Source organism: Stegodyphus dumicola, chromosome 7 (assembly GCF_044657685.1).
Source record: "Stegodyphus dumicola isolate Sdum_Otavi_A_Nest chromosome 7, ASM4465768v1".
NCBI lineage: Eukaryota > Metazoa > Arthropoda > Arachnida > Araneae > Eresidae > Stegodyphus > Stegodyphus dumicola.
Genome location: NC_140774.1, coordinates 32,385,737 through 32,410,406, shown reverse-complemented (window position 1 = coordinate 32,410,406; position 24,670 = coordinate 32,385,737). Strand labels below are relative to the sequence as shown.

Below are 24,670 nucleotides of genomic sequence, written 5' to 3'. Positions count from 1 at the left end.
ACACTTTCATTTGGAACTTGAACGGTAGTTCTTAACATTCTTTAATCATTATACTTTCAAAATGCGTTTCTTAAACTATGACCTGGAAACAACTAGGACCATTGCAAGCTTAGGTGGTCTTTGAAGACAAAGCTCTCAAAACCGAAGTGATACATTACTCAAAATTTAAAAGCTTGTACAAAAAGCCAGGGACTCGGATACATCTCATCCCCACCACGAGCAGGGGGTTGAACTTCATTTCTCTCGTAGCACCCCCGTAGCGACAACCAGCGTTTAGAAGGACAGCTCAATCTTGGCTCAATGCCTGTGAAGCCCAAAATCCTGCAGACCTCCGCAGATTCCGATCATCATGTCCTGTCGGCTCCTCTAGAATGCGATTTAATTCCATATTTCTTTCAAAAACTATTTTTTTTTACCCCTTGAACCATATTTCTCACTCGAGAGTTTCGTTCTGTCACGGCCAGATACGATAAAAATATGCGAATGATTTTAAAATAGAAATAGAAGTGTTTGTTGGTGTTGGAAGCGATACTAGAGTAAGAAGTGCTAAGGTAGTAAGTCTTGTTGATTTTGGACGGAGTTCAGGAGAGTTTCGTCCCGCTTAATTAAAATTCGTCGCAGTTGTTTTGATAGTCATTCACTCACGCTGTTAAATCAAAGAGCGTAAGGTAATTTTACGATTTCATTCATAAAAAAGTGGTTCTCCCTCGTAAACTGGAATGTTAGACGCATAATGTAAAAAGTCAGGACAGGGGGGGACATAATTTACTCGCTCTACATAAAACTGCTTATGACATATTTTTCTCCACGAAAAAACGGAAATTTTTTTTTAAACCTAAAATCGATGAATTACTGGCAATGAAAAGATAAATTTCATATGTTTTTTAAATTGTAAATAATACATTATTTATCCGCGAAACAAAGTTTACGCTCTTATATATTTTTCAAGGGCAAAGAAGTAGTTAATAAAATATGAGCCGTTTGAACACTAATTTTACGTAGTTGTTTCATTGTTGTTTATAAATATCTGTGTTTATAATCCTCAAACGGAAAGAAACAAAATCATACCTCGAATGATGGAGAAGCCACATTAAAGGTGGTCAAGAGGTTAAAGCCTCTAATAAGGAAGTAGCATTTAAAATTTGGCAGAAAAATTACTTTAGACTGGCGCAGCTTCTGCAAAATACTCTTGTCACTTTTTAAATCGATTAGTCTCTTCTTCGGGAGGGAAGAATAATTTTGCAAAGACGAAAGGAGCGACAATTATTTCATACGAAATTCGCTGGTCGAAGCTAAGAGAAACCGAATGCCATGCTCTTCCAATTACATGTAATACATTTCCGTAAACAAAATATTGCACGAAATATGAATCTTTCTTAACAGCATTTTTAAATGACTTTAAAACTATAAGTAAAAAATACCTAGCATTTCAATCTTTTATAAAATGATAGTCACAAATGTAATCTTTAATATCAGATTCTTTCATGTCTAGAGCCAGTTTTAATTGTTTTCAAAAAATAAAAAATATTTATTTGTTTATATGAAAGAATGCATAATGTTTCAAAAATTAGTTATTTAAATTATTTTTAGAATCATAACTTAAAAAAAGACGTGATGCACCTAATATCATACGTTTCAAGTTTTCATAGCTGTAGTTTTATTTATTTTTATAGATACATATAAACTTTAATACCGAATTGAAATTAATTATTAATAAAGGTTTAACAGGAAAAATATGCAGCAAAATTAAATATTCTCTTTAGAAAACAGTCCTTTAAAAATTCAGTGTTGTAAAATATTTAATGAGATTTCTTCAGAACAGCAAAATATTTCAGCTTTGAGTAAACCAGAAAAAAAAAAAAAAAAATGCAATCAAAATCGTTCCTTTTTTTGCATTTTTATTCTCTGTCTTTTTCCCCCGTTCGAAACACTGGAACATCACAAAATTTTTATAGTTCTGCAATGTATTTAAATTCTAAACGAAATTTTAAAAAATACTGTAAAGTATAGCTCGACATCTTCATAAACATAATTTACTAAATACTTCTATTAAGATGTAAAGTTGACAGATATTGCTAGCAGCAATATCTGTATCATTACTTACAAAGTCTGGATGTTGTGCAAGGAGTTGAAGGTACCATTTGCCAAAGACTGAATATTGTTGTCGTATAAAGATCTAGAAAATGAAAACAATTGCTTGAAAATGGAAGAAAACAAACATAAAACGTAAATCAAACTTGATGTCAAAAGCATGAAATCTTCAAAAAGATAAATATCTAAGAGAATTTTAAAGAAAAATTAAAATATAACCCTAATACTTTTTTTACCAACAAACTATACATAAACAGGAATAAAAAATACTTTTTAATATAGTTTCCCATTGCGTTCAGTTCAGATACGTATCAATGCTTCAACAATGCCTCGATTTCCCAAGAAAAATATTTTCTTTGATTGACAACACTTCCGCTTTGTCTCGCTTTGTTATTTCATTGTCTGTACTGAATTTCATGCAAGTAAATACCTCCTTTGCAGATTCAGTCATAAACCTACCAAAACATTACTCCAAACACGACTCATGAGATGAATGTTAATTGGTTTATCATCATCATCATCATTACCCTTGTAGAGACATTAGAGACTTTTTTTTTTATGTCGGAACAAAACAAATGTGCAATGCCCTCGCTGGGACTCGAACCACAGACCTCTCGAATACTCATCAACCGTGCTGACCACTACACCACGAAGGCATGCTAAGAAGGAGGGAGAAATATCTTACACCCTAAAATCAAATAACTGCATATTGCGTATTTTCATGAATGCTTATAAGTGAGTGACCATTAGCAAGCATGGATCATAACAGTATATTTTCCATCGTCCAACAAACCTACATACATTCGTTCCCTAAAATAGAAGGCACAGCATATCTATCAATATAATATATGATTTTGAATCTCATCGTCATATTAAGATTACTTCTAGCATAGTAACGTCTTTAAATAAATTCTTAGTTATTTATGTAACTGAGAATAAAATATACTTTAATAAATTCTCAGTAATGTAAGTACGTTACTGTTCTAAAGCGTTAGAAGTAAACTTAATATGACGATGAGCCTCAAAATTATATATTATACGGTTAGCAATGCTTAAACCTTTTTTTGGGGGTGATGAAGGTATGCAGTTTTGTTAAACGAAACCTATCAATTAGAAATGAGAACTCCGTAAATAATTCCTCCATTTTCCGAACCTGGCATTTATGAATCCAAATATAAAGATATGCCTAGAAAACAAGGCCATCTATAATAGCAAAAAGGGAACTCAGTTTTCTCTAGACATGTTAGGGAGATATCATTCCAAACAATATTCAAAATGATAATTTAGACGAGAGCGCAACTTAAAGTCTTTAACGCTGAAAGTAGTAGAAGTTTGCCAGACAGAAGCATCTTTATTCGTAACCACCTCCCTCCATCGCCGACTCTCCCATTACAAAGACAAATTTCCATTCATAAGATATATTTTTATTTGAAAATAGCTGTAAATTCAGTTTGTTTTAATAGCTTTTATGTAAATTTCATGCTTTTATAGTTTATAGCAAAGTAAATATTGGTGCATGCTGTTTCATTTATAAAATAATTCATTGTAAATAATATACATATACAAGTGATGAAAAAGCTGATAAAAAAGCGAAAAAGATGTAGCAATGCTGATGGCGTAGTACGTAGAACTGCTAGAACGTAGATTCATACTGAAGAGGAAGAATTCTGATTGCATAGAATGCTAAAATGTTGCATTCGTAATGAACAGGAAACGTGGTCGCCCAGTAAGATTAAATCTTGATTTTTATTTCAAATGGCATTTCTGGCTACAAATTACTTGACACTCTAATTGTGCCTATTTCCAGAATATCTATGTTTTTGATACTGTAGCGATAGGAAGAGAGCGGGGAAAATGGTGTCTCAACAGCAAGACAGGCAGAAAGTAGAATGCGCAACTATCCAATATGGAAGCTCGCCAAGAGAAGGCTTTGGTTTAGGTTAGAAAGGTTTCAGTTCTCAAAATTTTGAGTTCAAGTTCTGAATTAGCTACGTCATCAGCGTTGAGCAAGCCATGTAATATAGATTAATCTAGAAATGACGCAGTCCAGAAAAGTTATTACTTTTGGAATACAGAGGGAAAATACCCAAATTAAAAATGAGGAATTAACGGGTTGTAATTAAATTAAATTATAAAGCAGATTTACATATTTTTTATCTTACGTGCATATAAAAATAACAAATATTGCATTTTCTTATTAAGTTATACTTAACAATTAACAAACTACACTTACACAAACTTCATATTCTCAAAGTTTAACGGAACGTATTCCACAGATAACTCAATGAATCACCGTATTAAAACTACACTCAGAGAATTTCTGTAATAAAATTATGTTCCAAGTCTGAATAAAAATATTCTCTGACAAATGCCTGAAATCATCATAAACTTAACTTTCTAAAATAAAATCGATAAACTACAGGAAATTTGACAAGACATCCAGAAAATTAGAATAACTTAATAATTAATAACAAGAAAAATCAGTGATTCATTAAGGGAAATTTACAATTAAAAATAACCACACATGAAAATTTTTAAACAGTTACTAAAAATAAATAAGAAATACAGAGCATTATGATTTTAATTCATAAAAATTTAAAACTATTATGCAACAAATTATGCAACAAAACATCTTAATTTTCCTACATAACAGCATATATTGCCATACAAATACAATAAATTATACTAATTGAAATTTTATGTTCTCCGTTTACATAATATTTTAGAGAGTTATTAATTTACCATATTTAATTACCTCGCGTAATTTCGAACAATGCAAAATGTATGCATAACTAAGAAAATATTTTGTCCATGGGTATTCTTTAATGTGTTATGTTTTCATTCAAGCCATTGCTTCAGAAATAGTATATTCTGAGTACAGTGTGTATTTTCTCAGTTTTCAGGCAGTAAAATTTTAAGGAAAAGGCGAATAAATACAGTATTTTATTTCATAAAAATATATAAATACGTAAATATTCAACAATTTTTTAAACCATGTTTCTAAAAATTAGAATTTTTTGTGCATTATTAAAATATATTATGCTCATTTATATCTATTTCGTTAGTATTTAGGCATATTTAATATTATATTCATTTCATACTAATTAAGCATTTTGATAGTGCAGTCAGTGGCTGGTGATTTTACTGCTATTGTTAGTATCTAATGATACATTCGCGCTACATTTCAACATAGTTTATGACCATGGCGGTTGAAAGAAAATTTCTTGCCTCTGGAGATGAGGCATTGTACCGCAAGCCAAGGTTAAGGCTTTCAACGCAATAATTCAAAGATTTCAAATTTATGTCAAAATGTTTCCAGGCGATCAGGGAGAACCGCGATGCCAATTCAGCATAACTTAAGACGAAACCGACGAATCACAGTGAAGTAGCAACTCTACTTCAGATAATTCTCAAAATATTCTACTCAGCGAACACGGTAGGTTTACTAGATCGTGATGCTTTAAATGAAAAGTTTTATTTATTTACATGCGGATGTAAAATAAAGAAATTTCAATATTTTGTTGTGTTAACAGCAGCCGGCGTAATAAGTATAGTGGCTGTTCTACCGATGGGGATAGGTTCGAATACCGTAGAAGGCATGAATGTTTTGCACGTGTATAGGGTCCGTGCATCATAGAGGCACTTAAAATATTGACCAGCCTAAAAGTCCTCTTGAGGGTTTGTTGGTAGAGGTAAAAAGGTGGAAGTTAGTGCAGTGGGACTATAATTGTACGGCCAATGGCGAAATACTGGTATCTCGTCCAATTATACCTGTATATGTACCTGTATTATTAACAGGTCGTCTTTGTCATTAAACATTAAAAAAAATAATGCTTAAAATATTTCTGAAAAATAAAATTTACTTGGATATACTTACAAGAGATTGAGATTCTGCAAATCGCTGAATGTCTCTTTCCGCAGACAGGATATCTTATTTGCGTTCAAAAGCCTATAATTAAGAAAAATTCAGATAAGTTGCAAAACATACTACTTATTTTCGAATTTTCAAATTATTAAAATTATATTTAAATAAAATTTTGCGTGATGTTACAAAACACTTATTCTGTTACCTTTTCCTAATCCTCAATAATTAATTACGTGTTACAGCAGTTTGTATTCTTTATCACTCACATTCACATGCAGGCTTAGTAAAAGGAAATACACTAACAAACTCTGAAGTGAATCAGCTCAAAACGCACCTATCTGAAATCGATTTAATTACCATCGATAACAGTTTGGAGAGACATCCTCGCTGAGGTCTATTTCACTACTGTTAAAATTTTTCTTTACTGGAATCATCTTTAACAACTAATTTTTTTTTTTCGGAAATGAAACAAAGTTCAATTCTATGTAATAGCGGTGGTTTTAATCAAACCTCTTAAGAAGTTAAAGAAATATCTTACGCAGATCTTCTAAGAAGTAATATTCTACAAATAATTTGACAATTTCTTTATCTTAAAAACAAACGACTAGATGGATCTTTCTCTTGCGTAAAACCGTGAGGGAAAAAATACGAAAAGTGGCATTAAATGCATGTAACATTTTACTCAAATAAGCGCCGAACTATAGTTGAATTTTACATAATTTTCAAAAATTGGCTAGCCTTCCGTATTTTTATATAAGACTTGTTTTTCATTTTGTCGCCCTGGATACTAAAAGTAGTGTAGTGTTTAGCAGAGGTTGATCACTAATCCCAACTCCAGAGTTTTAGTTAGACTCCCGCTTAAGGCTTGATTTACTGTGTGTACTCTTTCCATATTCTAGAGGGCGCTACATTGGTCTATTCCTTGTGCTGCATCTCAGGCAACATTTGCGGTAACCAGACAGCTAAATGACTGATAAGTTCGACCACTCCTGAAGAACGTCTTTCAGCAAGTGTCCTGCCATTGCAGAGAATGGTTTCCATTTTGAATCAGGGAATCTTCATACGATCTGATTACTATTAGCCCTATCTTTACTATGTCGAGTAGTTCTACTCCAAAAGGTGTACGAAAAAGTTGGCTATGCGATTTCTCTTAATTACAGACTCAGTAAAAGCTTTATATAATCAGACAGAAAATTTTATGAAAATCGTTATAATTATGGAAGTTCTGTAAACGTGTTTAATTTTTATAGTCCCCAAAAGCAAAGATTTCTAGTAGTAAGTTCTAGTAGTAGTTTTTAGATCATTTTTTAATATTTAAATCAATTTTCAATGTTTATTATGCTTTAAAATTCAAGAACATTCGAGCAAACGTAAGGAGCAAAATAGAAATTCTTGTTTTGGAAATTAATAATTCCTTATTGGCTGAAACAAAACTGATTATTAGATTACAACCGGCCGTATGAAAATATTAATCAGACGTATCTCTGCGAATTTTACATATTAAGTTATGCAGCGCGATTCCTAGTTAACTAAAAAGAACAGTTTTATTAATTGGAATTTGGGTTGTAAGGAAATATAAAAAAGTCAGATTTTATATATATATACAAAACTTTTCCTACCACAGCTTTGAAATTGTTTTCATTACTTATCTATTTCATTCTAAGAAACTTGAAAACGCGTCTCGCATTAATATTCATGGAATTAAATCCTGCCGCCACCTCTTTAAAGTCAGTGCAAAAACTGCGCGAGTTTTTGAACACTAATGCATCGATTGCTGGTTGTTTTGATTGAATACTTAAATTATTTTTAATTTAGATTTTGCTTTACTGTGTATTATCATGATGCACTATTTTTTGCTAAGAAATAAGAGATGGATTAATTAAAGCATTACGCAACACTATACAACGATAGTTAATAAAAACTTTAAATTAAGAAAAAAAAGAGTTCGCGTGTTTGCTGTATAATAATCACTAATATATGGCTTTTATTCATGTTATTCATACAACTTAATACCAAAATTTTCGTTTGAAAGCAACTATAAATTTTCAAGTCATTGTGCCAATAGATCGTATCTGGGTATCAAGTGACGTGACCAGATAATCAGATTCGATGAATTCAGTAGATGCTCGGAAAATAACTTCATCCAAGCGTTGATCTAGAAGTTAATATGCTGTAATTATATACCACCACAGCGATAAAATCTACACTGTCGTTTTTTACGGGGAAAAAAAAAAAAAAAAAAAAAAAAAAAAAAAACTTGATTCCCTCTATTTTTATTTAGTTGTTTTAAATCTTTCGCGCGAGTGAGACATGAAAGACGATGATTAATTCTTTAGGTCTCCGGTAATCAGCAAGTGCTTTTGTAATCCAAAAAGTGTCCGTATTGAAGTAACGTGCTATAGAATATGCCACATATTTTTATACTTATTATTGCGTTATTTACAGCATTTGTTATTTTGCTCACTTAGTTTCTGTTCTAAAGTACAGCGAGTTTTCGCTAAAAGTTTTTATAAAACTAGCAAAATGTCAGATATTTTAATCAAATTTAAAATTTGTCAAACATAAGTTCTATTTCATTTTTTCCCCCATTTTTACATATTTGTACATGTAAAACTTTAATTTTATACAGACGAGTTTAAAAAGTTATAAGGTATGTCTCCCGCCTTCTTGGCATGCCTTCGTGGTGTGGTGGTCTGCACGCTGGCCGCGTATTCCAGAGGTCCGCGGTTCGATTCCCGGCGAAGGCGTTGCTAATTTTTCAACCTCTCTTGCTTCCCAAAATTCCTAATGTCTCTAAAATGGCACCCGAACTAAAAAGAGTTGTGGATGATGATTCTCCACACTGGGGTTTTGGCTATTAGGTAACTTAAAAACCCCAGTCGTCCTTTAAAAGGGGAAGTATATAAGGTATTTCTCCCGCCTACGTCGTGTGGTGGTCTTCAAGCTGGGCGCGTATTCCACAGGTCCGCGGTTTGATTCACGGCGAAGGCGTTTGCTCATTTTTCATCTTGCCTGCTTCTAAAATACCTAATGTCTCTACAAAGTTAAAAAAATTCAACCGTTAAACATATTTGAAAAAAAAAATCTGTAATAAAATCTATGATCACCGCAAGCAGTTCCAATTGTAATACACAAGTGTAGCATCGATAAAATAAGATCATCTAATGGGTTTTGTCTAACTGTTATTCACTCCTATGGAAGAATATGTTCTACCTGAATAGGACAATATGGACTACATTAATAGCTCATAATCCATTTTTATCATACCCAAGCACGGTGAATGAACTTTGAATCTAGTGAACAAGCTGGCAGCACAAGTGAACAAGCTGACATCATCACCTTTCATGACTTACTATATGTAGCTACTGAGCTTTGTGTGTACCACGCAATAACATCATTAATTACTCAAGAATTTCTGACTATAATAACTTAAGATGTGAAATAAAGCGACAGAATTCCCTTTAGAAAACTTCTGATTACGTAGACATCAATATTATACAGTAGTCCTCCATCAGCACCAATGCTGGTGCTGCAAATAAGTAAAATATCTCTCCAACAAACAGCAACGATTTTTATGTAAAAGAAGGATTATTACTGGTTCCTTTCTTACAATATATAAGAACTTCTTACACAAAAACAGAACTAACAGAAAAATACAACAACAGATCCTAGCTTGAGCTCAGTTTCCTCGTTTATCAGTTTCGGCCATATCATCTTGTATGCATGTAAGTTGTCTTCATAGCGCTCAGAACATCAGATGTAGTTTCGTGCTACTGTCTTGATAGTTATGACGACCCGTTAGTGACCGATTTTTGTCTCCAATTATCTGCGAGCTTCTCTTCGCTTCTAAACTATTCGCATATTGGACAATCAATTACCTACTTTACCGTTAGCAAGGTCCGGCCTTACTTAATATGCCTACTTGGGCGCATAGGTGCTGGCCTTGCTTTAGCATGTACATGGCTATTTTACTCATTACATTCCAGCGATAACAACACAAGTAGCAATACTCTTCACATTAATTCGGAGTTTCGACTGTACTTTATAAAATCAATCAATCCCCCTCCTGCCGAAGATTATACCCATATTTTGGGGACTATTTCCTTGTTTATTAGTGTACTGCGATGACAGCAGTACAAATGGTAAACTGAAGTGACCAAGCTTCAAGTTAATTTGGAGCTTGTAGTGTACCTTAACTGGGCCATCTTTTTTTTTTTTAAAAAAAAATCACTTTTTTGACATTCCCTAGATATAACAAACTGTGCTTAAGAAGTTTTAATAAAGTGAAATTTAAAATAAATCTGATCATAAACTTTGAAACGAAATCTGCAGACAATATAATCTCTTCAAGTACTGGTTTCGACAATACTTATATCTGTCAAGAAATGTTTTATTCGATTATGTTTCTTTCCAGCTGTAAACTATGATTTAAGTTATTACTGACCTTTTAGAATAGGCCAATGCTTCACTCAGTTTTCCTCAGGAAATCAGCATAAAACTTTACGTCATACTATTTTAAGCGAATTTTGAAATACTGTTCATAACGTACGTAATTAATGTAGTTCATTAAGCTTAATTAATTAGGTTTACTATCAATATTACTACAAAATGCTAATTGCATAAAACTTCCCCCTTCCCTTTCTCCCCCGGAACTTCATAGACTACATTACTATTGACAGTATCCTTTGAAATGTTTCCTTATACATAAACTCTGCTATGTGTTTTCAAAATTTTATGACATATTTTGTAAAGAAGTAAATAATTAATCTATACTGCCAAGTATATATTAATAACAATCTTAAATGAAATGTATCCTCTGACTATAGTTTAGACTGAGACGTTAATTTAAATTACTGAATCTGTACAAAGCTCATTAGAGCTATTATTTGGTAGAAGAATAGACAGATTTTGTACAGATTCGAAACTATTCGCTGTGCTTACATTACACGTAGAAATAATCAGCAAAATAACCAACAACTGCACTGCTATCGAATGTCGCCGCTTCCACCCAAAAAAGTGCTCTATGATTGATAGATTTGATATCAGAAACTCGTCTGAAAACTTTGTTCTTTTAGGCGAATCAAGGTAGGCCATAGTGTAAAAGTCTCAAGAATGAGTTTTTGATTTTTTCCTTTCCTTGAGACCACAAAACTCGCCATGTAGTTTCCCACAATCTGTTGTTTTTTCCCGTATAAAAACAAGAAATATGGGCGTTGAGGCCTCCAAAGGAACTGCCTTAATCGGACCTTGCATAAAGTCAAACAACAGCGTATGAGAACAAAAGTTTATTATTAAAGAACAGGCAGCAGACGCGTACAAATGTCATTTCCGCAAGATACTCTCTTGAGGTCAAGCACAGAAAAACTATCCCAGTTATGGCAATCAATCCGCTACATTGCTTCCAGAATAAAGAAGCTCCACTCAACCCATTTACCGATTTAGCTGAGGCATTATGAGAAGAGAGGTTCAAGATATCACAAAGCCCAAATCAGATACACGGGGCAGAAACAAATGAGGAGCAATTACTTTAATGCTGTCGGCAGAAGTTATTACAGTCGCTGCCCTCTCCACGCCTCATTCATAAAGGATGAACCTGGAATTTAACGCCCGCCCGAGCGTCGAATATTGACCGCCACGGAATGGAATGGGCGGTGTTAGAGTTTAGGAGTTATTAAGTTAGGAGGCCAAGAACACACAGTGCAGTAACTTACTAGGCCAAATAATATTGCTCTTCTGACAGTTTCCAGAGAAGAGATTTGTGACAATGTAGTGTCATTATCAAATGTTTGAGTTCACATTCATTTTGAAAAGAATGTTTTGTATGTGACCAGAATGAACAGCAATCGCTTAGTTCAATAGATATTAAAGCTTCACACTTAGCTTGAATGTTTTGTGCAGTCACAATTACAAAGAGAGTTTTGAATCAGATCTGAATTTTCTGCTTGTTTGAAACAGGAGCCGAGATGATCATTTGGTGCATAAAGATTGTTTTAAATACCCTGGTGCAGTATTCTAATTTGTAACTGCTGAAGTTAAAACAACAAAATATTAATTTTTTTATTAAATATTTAAAAAATACATAAAAATCTGAAAGCTTTCAGATTTTTTATTACTCCCAAAGCATCATTTTTTAACGTTTTCTGTGTTACCTTTTTTATTAAATATCATGTCCTTTGCACTTAAACCATAAAATTCAGTTCAATAGGAATATCGCAAAATAATTTTAAAATGAGCATATCCTTTAGAATTTTCGATACACACTCTCGCGGAGATAAAAATATTTTTTTCTGTACATTGTTGCCATTTCTCGCTTTAAAATAGTTGAGTTTGTTAATCAAAAATTCGTTAAAGTTTTACGAAATAGGAAATCGATAAGAAAAAAATTTCATATTAAGGCTCTTGCAGATGCCCATATTTGGTGGAGGATTACGTTATTCATAATTTGATGGCTATAGGTACTGTTGTTTTATCACAATGTCAGAAATATACATATATTTACGCAGATTCTTCATTATTTAATTTCTTTAAATATAACACAGGGTGATAGTATTTGGTGGCAACAATTTGAAAAGTGAAACGGACATTTAAAATTTTCGACGCAAGATGACAAAACGAAATTAATAGCCCTTCTGGGCCAATGCTCTTTGGGCTGAAAACTCAATTTTGTCGAAAGAATCGAAAGATCATGTTCCTTTCCCCCAGGCTCTAAATTTCCTGGATATTTAAATTCTCTTGCTGATTGAAACGAGGAATTTTTTTAATATTTTTATGATTATTATGCAAACGGCGATAAATTTTATATCTGTTTTTATGACATCAATATGCAATACATTTTATCAATTATTGATAGTTCCAAATTTCAAATTTGGGCTTTCAGATGCCCATATTCGCAGCAGGATTACATCATTAAGAATTGAATGGCTTTAGGTACCGTTATTTTATCACGATGCGAGAAACATACATACATTTATGCAGATTCTTCATTATTTAATTTTTTTTTCAAATATAATACAGGGCGATAATATTTGGGGGCAACGATCTGAAAAGTGATACAGCTATTTAAATGTTTCTACGCAAAATACGAAAACGAAATTAAAAGTCCTTCTCGGGCAAATTGCCTCTTTGGACCAAAAAAAACTACAGTTTCAAAATTAATTAAGTACTGTGTAAACGCAACGTATTAATTTTATTTAAAATGTATTTTCACGATTGGCAACAACAGTTTTTTTGAGAACGATAATATTTTGAACTGTAAGTTTTTGAGCAGTAATGTTGACGGTAATGTTTCTGAATAAAGCAAGTATTTAACAATTAATGTTTGACGGAATGTGTTTTTAATAAAGGAACTAATTAAATGCTAACATTTCAGAAGTGGGATAAACTAGAATTATTATCTAGATTTAACAACGTATTGCCTTAACGTACGCTAAGCCTAAACTGAATGCGGAAACTCGCCAAAACTGAAAGTAGAAAGGTACGTGAATTTATAAACTGTTTATGTTATTCTAAGTATTAAACGGAAAGAACTTAAGTATAATTATTGTATTAGTATTTGAAAATTGAAGTCTAAGATGGCTTATTTGGCAAGAGGCAAAAAATGTGATTTAAAAGAACTTGCTTTGGAACTTGATGTAGATGTCCCTTCTGATATTAAAATTGTAGGCTTAAGAGATATGATTTTGAATAGTAAGAATTATAACGAAGACTTTACTAAACAAATGCTAGATAGAATTATAAATGATCGTTTTGACAGGGAAAAGTTAGAAATTTTAGAAAAAGATAAGCAAAGAGCATTTGAAATGGAAATTATAGAAAAAGATAAGCAAAGAGCATTTGAAATGGAAATTATAGAAAGAGATAAACAAAGAACTTTTGAACTTGAAAAATTGAAAATAGAAGCGGAAATCAGAAGTAGTAATGTAAATGATTCTGTTTCTTCTAATGTTAGTAGAAGTAATATTTGTGATATGAGTAAATTAATGCATAAGTATGATTTGAATGAAGGTGATATAAGTTTTTATTTAGTTTTATTTGAGAGACAGGCACGACGTATTGGGTTAGAAGAACAAAACTGGGTTTCTCAGCTGTTGGGTCTATTGCCTTATGAAATAACTCAATTAATTGCCCGTGAATCAGAAGAGAAAACTAACAACTATAAGCACGTTAAACAAGTGCTACTGAGAAAATTTAAGTTAAGCCCTGAACAGTTTCGGCAAAAGTTCGTTGATCATATTAAAACATTGCGTAATACGTGGAAGGACTTCACGTTTGAATTAAAAAATTATTTTGAAGAGTGGCTTGCTGGATTAAATGTAACAGATTTTGACTCTTTAAAACAACTTATTATTACTGATCAATTAAAGAAGAGGGTCCCCGTTGCTATCCGAGACCATTTCATTAATGATTGGTCTAAATTCATTAATCCTGAAGAGTTGGCTGAAAACCTTAGATGAATATGAAAATATTCGGGCAGGGATAAAAGTACTTCAAGTAGAAAATAAAACTTTTAGGCATAATTCAAAGCCCAAATCTGGTTCTAAATTTTATGAAGGATCCTATAATCAGTATTCAAGACAAAGAAATGTTAAAGATTCCATGCAGACAGATGGTAATTTCAAAGTGGGTTTTAAAAACAGTTTTGATAATAAATACAATCTAAGAGATAAATTTTATAAAACAGACGAAAGGAAAAGGGAATATAATCCTGGCATCCGCAATGAAAAGGGTGAGCCGAAATGCTTCAATTGTAATGATTATGGACATATAGCGACGGATTGTCCTCAGCCTAAAAAAGAAATTATTTGCAGGAAATGTAATGAAAAGGGTCATACTTTTAAAAAGTGTACGTCTAAGAATCCAGACTTGACAAATGTTAAAAATTATTTATCCGTGGACCAGAATTCAGGTGTTTCACCAGCTGTATATTTAAAGTATGCTCGCATCAATAATGGAGAAGAAATTACTGCAATCATAGATACGGGTTCTAGTTCGTGTTTACTGAAACAGTCTGCGGCTAAGAGACTGAATCTTATTGTAAAACCTGATGTGGAGGAATTGTTTGGCTTTGGGAACCAGAATAAACCAGCCGCTAGAACATTGGGAAAAGTAACTGTTAACTTAGAGATTGATAATGTGGAAGGAAAGGACATTACAGTTCTAATTGTAGGAGATGAAACGCAACCATGCGACTTATTAGTTGGTCGAACATGGATTGATTTACCGCATATTGCATACGCCAAGATAGGTAATACCTTGCACATACGCTATGCTAATGACTGCCCATTTTCACAGTTGCAAAATGATAGCAACACTCCGCGAATTAAACTGAAGGCTTCCCAAGAAACTCAAATCGAAAGTAATACGGTTAATTTCGTGAAAGTTAAAACTGATGAAATAAATAACCGTTATGTTTTAATAAGTGGATCGGAAGATGAGTTGGGCTCATTATTGGAAGTAATACAGGGAGAAACAGTGATACCAGTCACTAACTACAGCGATCGAAAACTAATTTTGAAAGAGAATCAATGTATCGGTAGAGCGGAAGTAGCAGAATTAGTTGAACCAAGTTCAGATCAGAAAACTGAAAATTCAAGTCAAAAGGAAATACTGATAATAAATGAAATTAAGAAGTTTAAGAGACCGATTACTTTAGAATAAATTAAAGTTAATAATAATACTACACCAGAAAGAAAACAGGAAGTTTTACATTTGATAAATTAGTATCGAGATTGTTTTGCATTAAATATGGAGGAATTAGGGTGTACAAACTTAACAAAAATGGATATTAAAGAAATTGAAGGGAGTAAGCCTATTTACATGAAGTCGTATAAAACCAATGCCGAAGAGCGTGCTTCTATAAAGAAGATAATAAATGAATGGAAGAAATATGGAATTGTTACTGAAACAAGATCTCCGTATGCTAGTCCAGTTTTACTCGTAAAGAAAAGAACAGGTGAATTACGATTAGTGATAGATTATAGAAAGTTGAATTCGCAAACTGTTAAAGATAAATTTCCACTCCCTAGGATAGATGATCTTCTTGAATGTCTTAGTGAGTGTAAAGTTTTCACTACATTGGACTTAGCTTATGGATATTTGCAGATTCCTTTAACTGAAAACAGCTTTCATCACTCCAGATGATACTGGTCAATTTAAACGTATGATCTTTGGGTTAGCTAATGCACCTGCAGAATTTCAGAGACTTATGAATCAAGTTTTAGGTCCATTGCTTAATAAAGAATCAAGTTTTAGGTCCTTAAATGAAGCTTAAATGAAAATGAAATTAAATGTCCTTAAATGAAATTAGGTGCTTAATATGAATCAAGTTTTAGGTCCATTGCTTAATAAAGAAGTATTGTGCTATTTGGACGACATATTAATTCCGGCTAAATCTTGGGAAGAAATGATGGAAAAACTTAGGAAAGTGTTTGATAGATTGAGAGAAGCAATGCTGACATTCAAACTGACAAAATGCGAATTTGGAAAAGATGAAGTTGAGTATTTGGGATTTCTAATAAAATCAAATGGTATGCAACCTGGACCAAGAAAAGTACGAGCCATATTAAACTTTCCTAAACCAACCAATGAACATGAAGTTAAACAATGTTTAGGTCTTACAAGTTTCTTTAGAAGGTCTGTACCGAAATACGCAGAGAAAGCTGAGACGCTAACGAGACTGACGAGGAAGGATGAAACATTTCGTTGGAACGAAGATCAGCAAGAAGCATTCAGTACTTTAAAGAATCATTTAACTAATGAACCAATACTAGCATTATATAATCCCGAAGCAGAGACTGAAGTGCACACAGACGCGAGCAACAAAGGGCTGGCAGGAATGCTGTTGCAAAAAGGTGAAGATAGAAAGTGGCATTTAGTTTATTGTGTAAGTAAAGGAACAACAGAAACAGAAAAGAATTATCATTTAAGCAAATTAGAATTAATGGCTATAGTTTGGACTTTGACACGACTTCGACAATTTTTAATTGGAATCCGATCTACGGTAATTACAGACTGCCAAGCTTTAGTTTATTTAAACGCGAAGAAAACTTCAAATCCTCAGATAGCAAGGTGGAGTAATCTGATCCAGGAATACAATCTTGAAATAAAGCACAGACAAGGTAAAAAAAATGAGTCACATAGATGCATTGAGCCGATCGCCAGTTGATCAGCCAGAAGAAACTTTAGAGTCTATAATTGAAAACAACTTGGAAGTTTGTTTAACGCTAACGATAGATGAACAAATTCTTATGATTCAGCATTCAGATCCAGAATTACGCAAATTAATAGACATTTTAAAGAAAAAGATAAATGATAGAACGAATGCAGAGAAATATGTAACTGAAAATTACGTCTTGAAGAATAATCGATTGTTTCGTAAAGTGAAAGATCAGGAAAAGGAGAAATTGTTATATGTCATACCTAAATCGATGAGAAAAGGTATTGTAGTAAAATTTCACGATCTTTTGAGACATTTTTCAGCAGACAGAACTGTTGCCAAAATCAAGGAATCATACTGGTTTAAAGGAATGAAACGATATGTTATGCGTCACATTTCGATGTGTTTCGAATGCCTAGTAAATAAAATGCCTAGTGGTAAGAAACAAGGAGTACTGCATCCAATTAGACCTGGTAGAAGACCTTTTGCAATTATACATATAGATCATTTAGGACCATTCGTAAAAAGTTCAAGAGGAAATACAGAATTATTTGTAATAATTGATAATTTTACGAGATTTACACGCTTATATCCTATGAAAAGTACTGCAACCAAGTATGTGTTAGTTGCATTGAAGAGTTTTGTAGATGATTTTGGGTTACCAGAAAAAATTATCAGCGATAGAGGAACATGTTTCACAGCGAAGGAATTTCGAGAGTACCGTCAAAATAATGGAATCAGTCATACACTCAATTCAACTCAACATCCAAGTGGTAATGGAATGGTGGAAAGAGCAAATCGAACAATTTTGGCTACGATTAAAACGAGTATGGAAAATCCGAATCAGAGAGACTGGGACAAAAAGATTAAGGAATGCGAAAGAAATTTAAACAATATGATAAATAAGACTACAAATAAAACTCCTTTCGAAATGCTTCACGGTTATTCACCAAAATTTAACGACGGATTGATGAGGATGATTACAGATGAAGACGCAGATGAATGGGAGAATCCAGTAATCTTACAGAATGAAGCTAGAAAGAGATTTGAAGATATGCAGATGAAAACGAAAGCAAATTATGACAAGAAGAAAAGTAATTCTTTAACATTCGAACGAGGAGAAATAGTAGTTATGAGAAGAGTACCTAAATCAACTGGAGAATCAACCAAAACACAACAAAAGTATCGAGGACCTTTGGTAGTTACAGAAGTTTTACCAAGTGATACCTGTAGAGTGACTCAATTAGAAGAGAAGGTGAAAGGACATTTCTTTAGTACGATAGCTCATGTGAGCCAGTTAAAGTCATGGCAGTGTCAAGCTGAATCAGAAGAAGATGATGATGATGGTGATGACATTAGTGTTACTGGGGATAACGATAACAACACGCCGCATATTACTAAAACTACGACACGGAAAAAGAATAGAAAACGACGGTGAATCTATATGACAGCTAAAGACTTTCGAACTATAAACATTAATATTACAGATTTAATTTTTTTAAATATAAGTTCTTAATGTTCCGAGGTCGTAACTAAGTCAGGATGCCCGAATGTAAACGCAACGTATTAATTTTATTTAAAATGTATTTTCACGATTGGCAACAACAGTTTTTTTGAGAACGATAATATTTTGAACTGTAAGTTTTTGAGCAGACGGTAATGTTTCTGAATAAAGCAAGTATTTAACAATTAATGTTTGACAGAATGTGTTTTTAATAAAGGAACTAATTAAATGCTAACAACTGATAGTTTAAAAACTATTTAGAATTAAATGTTTCATTATTCATTTTTATTTTATACATAACCTAACTGAAGTTTAAAAAATGTTTACTAGCAAAAAAAAAAAAAAAAACCTAAGTTTGTACTTTTGTTTTATTTATGACATTATTTTTTAAATCTCCATTACTTACGTCGAAATAGTGCTGTTTGCGTAAAAGCTCCATAATCAGCCTATAAATAACATTATATATATATATGTTTTTTTTTATGTTGAAAATACTGAAAGTGGCACGAATATTTTTTTTCTTCTGATAGTGGCACTCTTCCCTAAATGATTGGCCATCCCTGCTGTAAATTAATGTCGCCGTGGTCATCTATTGTTGTAAAACTGATTACATACCTCTGTTTTTCTCAGTTAAGTTCCCTGAAATGAAAATTTGCACTGGACGATTTTTGACATCAGTATTGGATATGCATTTAAAAATTTCAGTGAATAAACACTTAATGGGAATTATAGAAAGCTTAAAAATATTTTGTGACATCTTTCCTAGATTTTTAAAGGTATAGAAAAAACAATAACTTTAGCTCCTCATTTGCACTTAATTCTTTTTTTATATAAGTCTGCTCTATTATTAAACTAATGCATTCTCATTTTGGAGTTTTCTGCGGCGGATGTTCATTAGTGGCATTTTTGGATTCCCGCATCCTGTATTACTCAGCAATAGCTCGTCACTTTCATTATTTTTTCTGACTTTCTCCTGAACTCTGGAAGTGGAATTCGCAGTCGTAAATCTCGGAGGTTCTCAACCTTTTTGCGATCTTCGAAGCCTTGATAGATAACTTCCATGAAAAAGCGGAAGCCTTGACAAAAATCCCTTGCTGTAAAACGCAATTAAGTAACGTCAATAATATGACCTTAAAGTAATTTAATTCACTTTAATGCTATGTGATAATAATTGCTGTATTGCAAAATTACGCAGGTAATGCAGATAATAAATGCAGCAAACTTATTATTTCTTGGCAGAGCGCTTAAATGTAAATGCAGTAAAATTAAGAATTCCGTAACCATTTAATCCGTAAAAGTCTGTAATTTGCGTTCAATTTTAATTGCAAAAAATAACAAAATTTCTGGTTTCTGAAAATTCAGCGTAGCACATTTAATATTATTTTTAACCCGAATGAGCTATTTGTCGAGTCCACTATAAACGGCTGTGTAACTTTCAAATTCTTGCCACCAAATATTACTGCTCTGTATTATTTTTAAAGAAACTAAATAATTAAAAATATATATGAATGTATACGTACGTTTCTTGCACTGTGAGAAAACAACGGCACCTAGAACCATCAGATTTTGAATAACGTAGTCCTCCACCCGAATGCGGGCATTTGGAAGCCCGAATTTTTAATTTCAAATTTAATGTTTCATATTTTGTAAAGCTAGAATAAAATTTTGATTAAGAAACTCAGCGAACTGAAAGAGAGTAACAATCACTGTACGGAATAAAACATTTTTATCTCCCGCGAGCGGACTGCCTACCAGAAATGCGGTTTTTAAATATTTTGTGATTTTGCTGTTGAATTGAATTTTATATGGCGTAAGTGCGTAGAACATGATATTTAATAAATAAAGTTAATGCACAAAACAAACAAAATATTTGCAAGGTATCTTGAAAGTGATCAATGATGTGATAAACTGAGAAAAGACTGAAAAATAGAACATTTTATGCCAACACTTAACACTGCATCACTAATTCTAAACATATGCTGTTATGTTGCTTTTAAAATTTTTGCAATTTTTCTGTTGGGTTGTATATTGCCTGAGTGCGAATAAAATGATGCTTAATAATAAAGCTAAAGGGAAATGGGTTGGCAGGAGTGAGTGCAACAGCACACTGGTGGACTGCGAGCTCAGTGAGAGCTTAAAGAAACCTTAACTAATCCTTTTGGACGATCGTTGAAATCTGAACCCTTTAAGATTTTTTTCTTATGAAAATAAACTTCACACTAGTGTATTTTTATTGAAGAAGTGGATTTATTTTATTTTAAAAATCATTTTATCATTTTTTGTGCCCGCGTCAGTGCTGTCTTTTAATAACTAACGAAGATCGTGAATTACAGCAAGGGATTATATTTCGAGATCTTTTAATATTCATTTTGAGTTATAGGGTTCATTAATTATAGTTAAATATCGTGTTCTTCGCACTTAAACCATAAAATTCAATGCAACAGCAATATCGCAAAATAATTCTAAAATGAATATATCCTTAGAATTTTCGATACACAGTCTCGCGCGCTGGAGATAAAAATGTTTTCTTTCCCATACAGTATTGCCATTGCTCGCTTTGAAATTGTTGAGTTTGTTAATCAAACATTAATTAAAAAGTTACAAAATATAAAATCGATAATAAAACAAATTTTAAATTCCATCGGGCTTCCAGATACCCATGTTCAGTGGAAGATTACGTTATTCAAAATTTGATGGCTCTAGGTATCACAATGCAAGAAACATACATACATTATGCAGATTTTATATTACGCCCAAAGGGTCTAATGTTTGGTGTGTTAGCTTTTTTTTTTTTTTTTTTAAATAAATTTCATGTTCTTTGCTCTTAAACTATAAAATTCAGTTCAACAGCAATATCACAAAATAATTTTAAAAAACATATCTTTATCGCTGGAGATAAAAAAATGTTCCCCTCCCCCGTATAGTGTTGCCATTGCTCGCTTTGAAATCTTTGAGTTTCTTAATGAAAAATTCGTTAAAGTTTTACAAATTAGGAAATAGATTATTAAAACAAATTCCAAATTGCAAATTTGGGCTTCCGGGTGCCCATATTCGAGTGGAGGACTACGTTATTCAAAATTTGATGTCTGTAGGTATCATTGTTTTTCCACAGTAAGAGAAACGTGAATAAATCCATGCAGATTCTTCGTTATTTAATTTCATTAAATATAATGCAGGGCTTTAATATTTGGTGACAAGAATCTGAAAAGTGATTCAGACTTTTATAGTGAACCAATGCAAAATGCCAAAATGAAATTAATAGCCCTTCTGGGGGAAATTGCCTTTTTTTTTTTTTTTTTTTTTTTTTGTTTTGTTTAAATATATAACAGCATTAGAAGCTTTGTCGCCAAATATGGTACTACACTAGCAACCCTGTTTCACTACACATATCTTCCAAACACGCTTTTCAAAGCAAATTTGGAAAAGCGGGAAATTTTCGCTTTCGAAAACCAAATAAAGCGAGATGTTTAACTTTGGGGGATCGAACTCCAACATCAAACACAAGCGAATTCGTTAATAACGTCGAATGAATCGCTTCCCAAGGAAACCTTTTAAAACTTTTGAAAAGTGGGTTTTATTTGAATAGTTATATATAAGAATTCTAAGGTTGAATCTTTCAGAAGCACGCGAATCCGTTTGACTTAGTGAGAAGTGCTGTTCCAACAACTTAAATGAAGGGACATTGATTATTTTGCTTGACGAATTGAGGCCCACAGCGATTTCGATTCATGCGAAAGGGAATTTGTTTAGCTCTGTTCATTAACAATATTTCGAAAGCTGTTATACTCTGTACAAGGTTTATTAACGGAAAGGAATTATTTATTCAAATTAGAGTTACCAGACTGTCAATAAGTTTTCGGAAATATCTGAATATTATTTGAAAATGGAAGGAATAAATAGCTTTTATTTTCCTTACTTCTGCATTTGGAAGTTTTTAGTCCTCAGCATTTTTCTAATTAGTAGGATCTTCTTTTTAGTGAACATTTATTTAATTTTTAGCTGGTATGACGTTACGCAATTCATCAAATTTTTCCCAAAGATAGTTTTGTTTGCTTGAAAAATATAACGTGTCTTTGTTGGCATGGGAAGTCTATGTGTTTGAATGCTGAACGTACATACTTTATAGCAAAATTACATCATGAATCATTTCTGCTTATGTATAACAAAAATCTTTCTTAAAATATGTAATGACTGCATTTTCTCAAAAATAAGTTGATTTGCTAAATTTTTATACTAAAATTTCGTATGATCTGTTAAATGGAATTAATAGTGCAGAATGAAAATTTAATTATCGTAGTATAGTGAATAGTTACACTGTTTAAGCGCTAAATATACTGTTTAAATGCTTCTGTGTCTGGTAATGCTTAAAAATTAGGAAATTATAGAAACTAGTTCATTTAAAGCACGTTTGTTGTTGAGCTATTTAAAAGTACCATAATTTATAAAATTAGTAATAACATGATATTTAATAAATAAAGGTAACACACAAGACGTTCAAAAACGCCCCTTTGGACGTCATTTACAGTGTCATCTGTTCTTGAAGATGCTAACAAAATTAGCTGTTTTAGGTGCATATCAGTTAATCTTGAATGACACTTTGATTTTATTCGATGCAACAAGTTTAAGTCCTTGGCACAAACAGCTTCTTCATGGATAATATAATGATACTTAAAAAACTACTTTTCTTCTCAAATAATTTTCAAACAATATAACAAAACTTTTTATCCTGCCAACCATGCAAGGCGCTCCATCTGTGCAAACACTATTTAATTTTGTCTTTGTTAACTTAAATTACATTTTAAAGCTGTTTAAGTTCAAAATTAGTTGTCTCAAGTTAAGTTCATCCACAACAGCAAATCCTTCGTTCGTGTAAAGCACAAATATGCTTAACTTCGCGTTGTCTGTGATCCCACAGCTGTCATATAAAGTTAATGAAAAGTATTTGGAATTACTGTAGTCCAGAGACAATTTGCGTCGCAAGATCCTGGCCCAAGTCATATATACAACGCATGGCGGTATTTTCTAGACAACGCTATTTTTTGACATTTATATCATCGACATTTTGGGCAAATATTAAAAGGCCATGTTTCATTATCTCCTCTTCGTCAGAATAGGGTTCTTTCCTGTGGGTTACCGACAAAAAAAGTTCAAAAGAAGCCTTCACCATAGTTTTTATTTCTTCTTTGCTCTTCTAGAACAAGAACTGCGGGCCCGGATAAAGATTTTTTTAATAATAAATTCTGTTATTAAGTGTGATCAGACAGAATATTTGTTGTTGAAATCATTATGCAGTTGTTTGGAACGTCGGTCAGCTGAAAGGTTTTCGGCATTGCTGAACTAACTCGACATATCAAACAAACAGTTTGGAAGTATTTTGATGCATGAACAAAATTGCTCTTTCCAGACAGTTTTAAAATCATGAATTGCAATATCCTCTCCATATTCTCTTTTTGATGTCGAAGGTTTACTCATGGACATAATGCAAATAATTTTTTTTTTAAAACAACGCTCCACGCCAAAATCTAAAAATGGATTAAAAAAAGCTTAATGTCTTGTTCAACAGTTTATAATCAATCGAGTAACGCAGCCAGAGTGTCGCACACGCTCGAGAATAGACAACCATAGCAAAATACAATGGCGCCAAAGCAAGACAAGTCAAACCACTGGACTCGTACTACGCTGTCTTACCGCATCGTTGTACTGGTGTCAAGCACCGGCGCGTTTCGATGCTGTTGTATTCAGTAACATATGACATATGAGTAGGATTTTCAGTAACGTTGAGTAGGATTAAGACAGTTTTTGAATATCGTATTATTTTTTTCCAAATTTTTCAGTAAGTCTTCGCGTGCCACTGTAAAATTTTCTCCCTGAAACACTTTGCGTGCTGCGAGTTGACATCCATGATCGATAAGAATACGTCTATTGTTATTTAATAAGAATTAGCATCACACACAATTTAAACACATAATTATTCTGAACTCCTTCGTATATTAAAAATATTTTTATGTGTTACTGACCATTTCTATAATCTCAAAAAATAATTTAACTATTATAA

At 32.6% G+C, this 24,670-nt stretch overlaps 1 protein-coding gene across 3 annotated transcripts in view; it reads right to left on the bottom strand.

Annotated features, from left to right (window-relative positions):
* The window catches only part of sli (slit guidance ligand), a 561,787-nt gene that overhangs the window by 148,039 nt on the left and 389,078 nt on the right, over positions 1-24,670 (bottom strand). For all 3 annotated transcript variants that reach the window (XM_085820062.1, XM_085820064.1, XM_085820063.1), the window contains exons 13-14: positions 5,969-6,040; positions 2,105-2,176 (exon numbers count right to left, since the gene is read on the bottom strand). In XM_085820062.1, the coding sequence (XP_085676188.1) occupies positions 2,105-2,176; positions 5,969-6,040 (144 nt within the window). The remainder of the gene's footprint in view (positions 1-2,104; positions 2,177-5,968; positions 6,041-24,670) is intronic.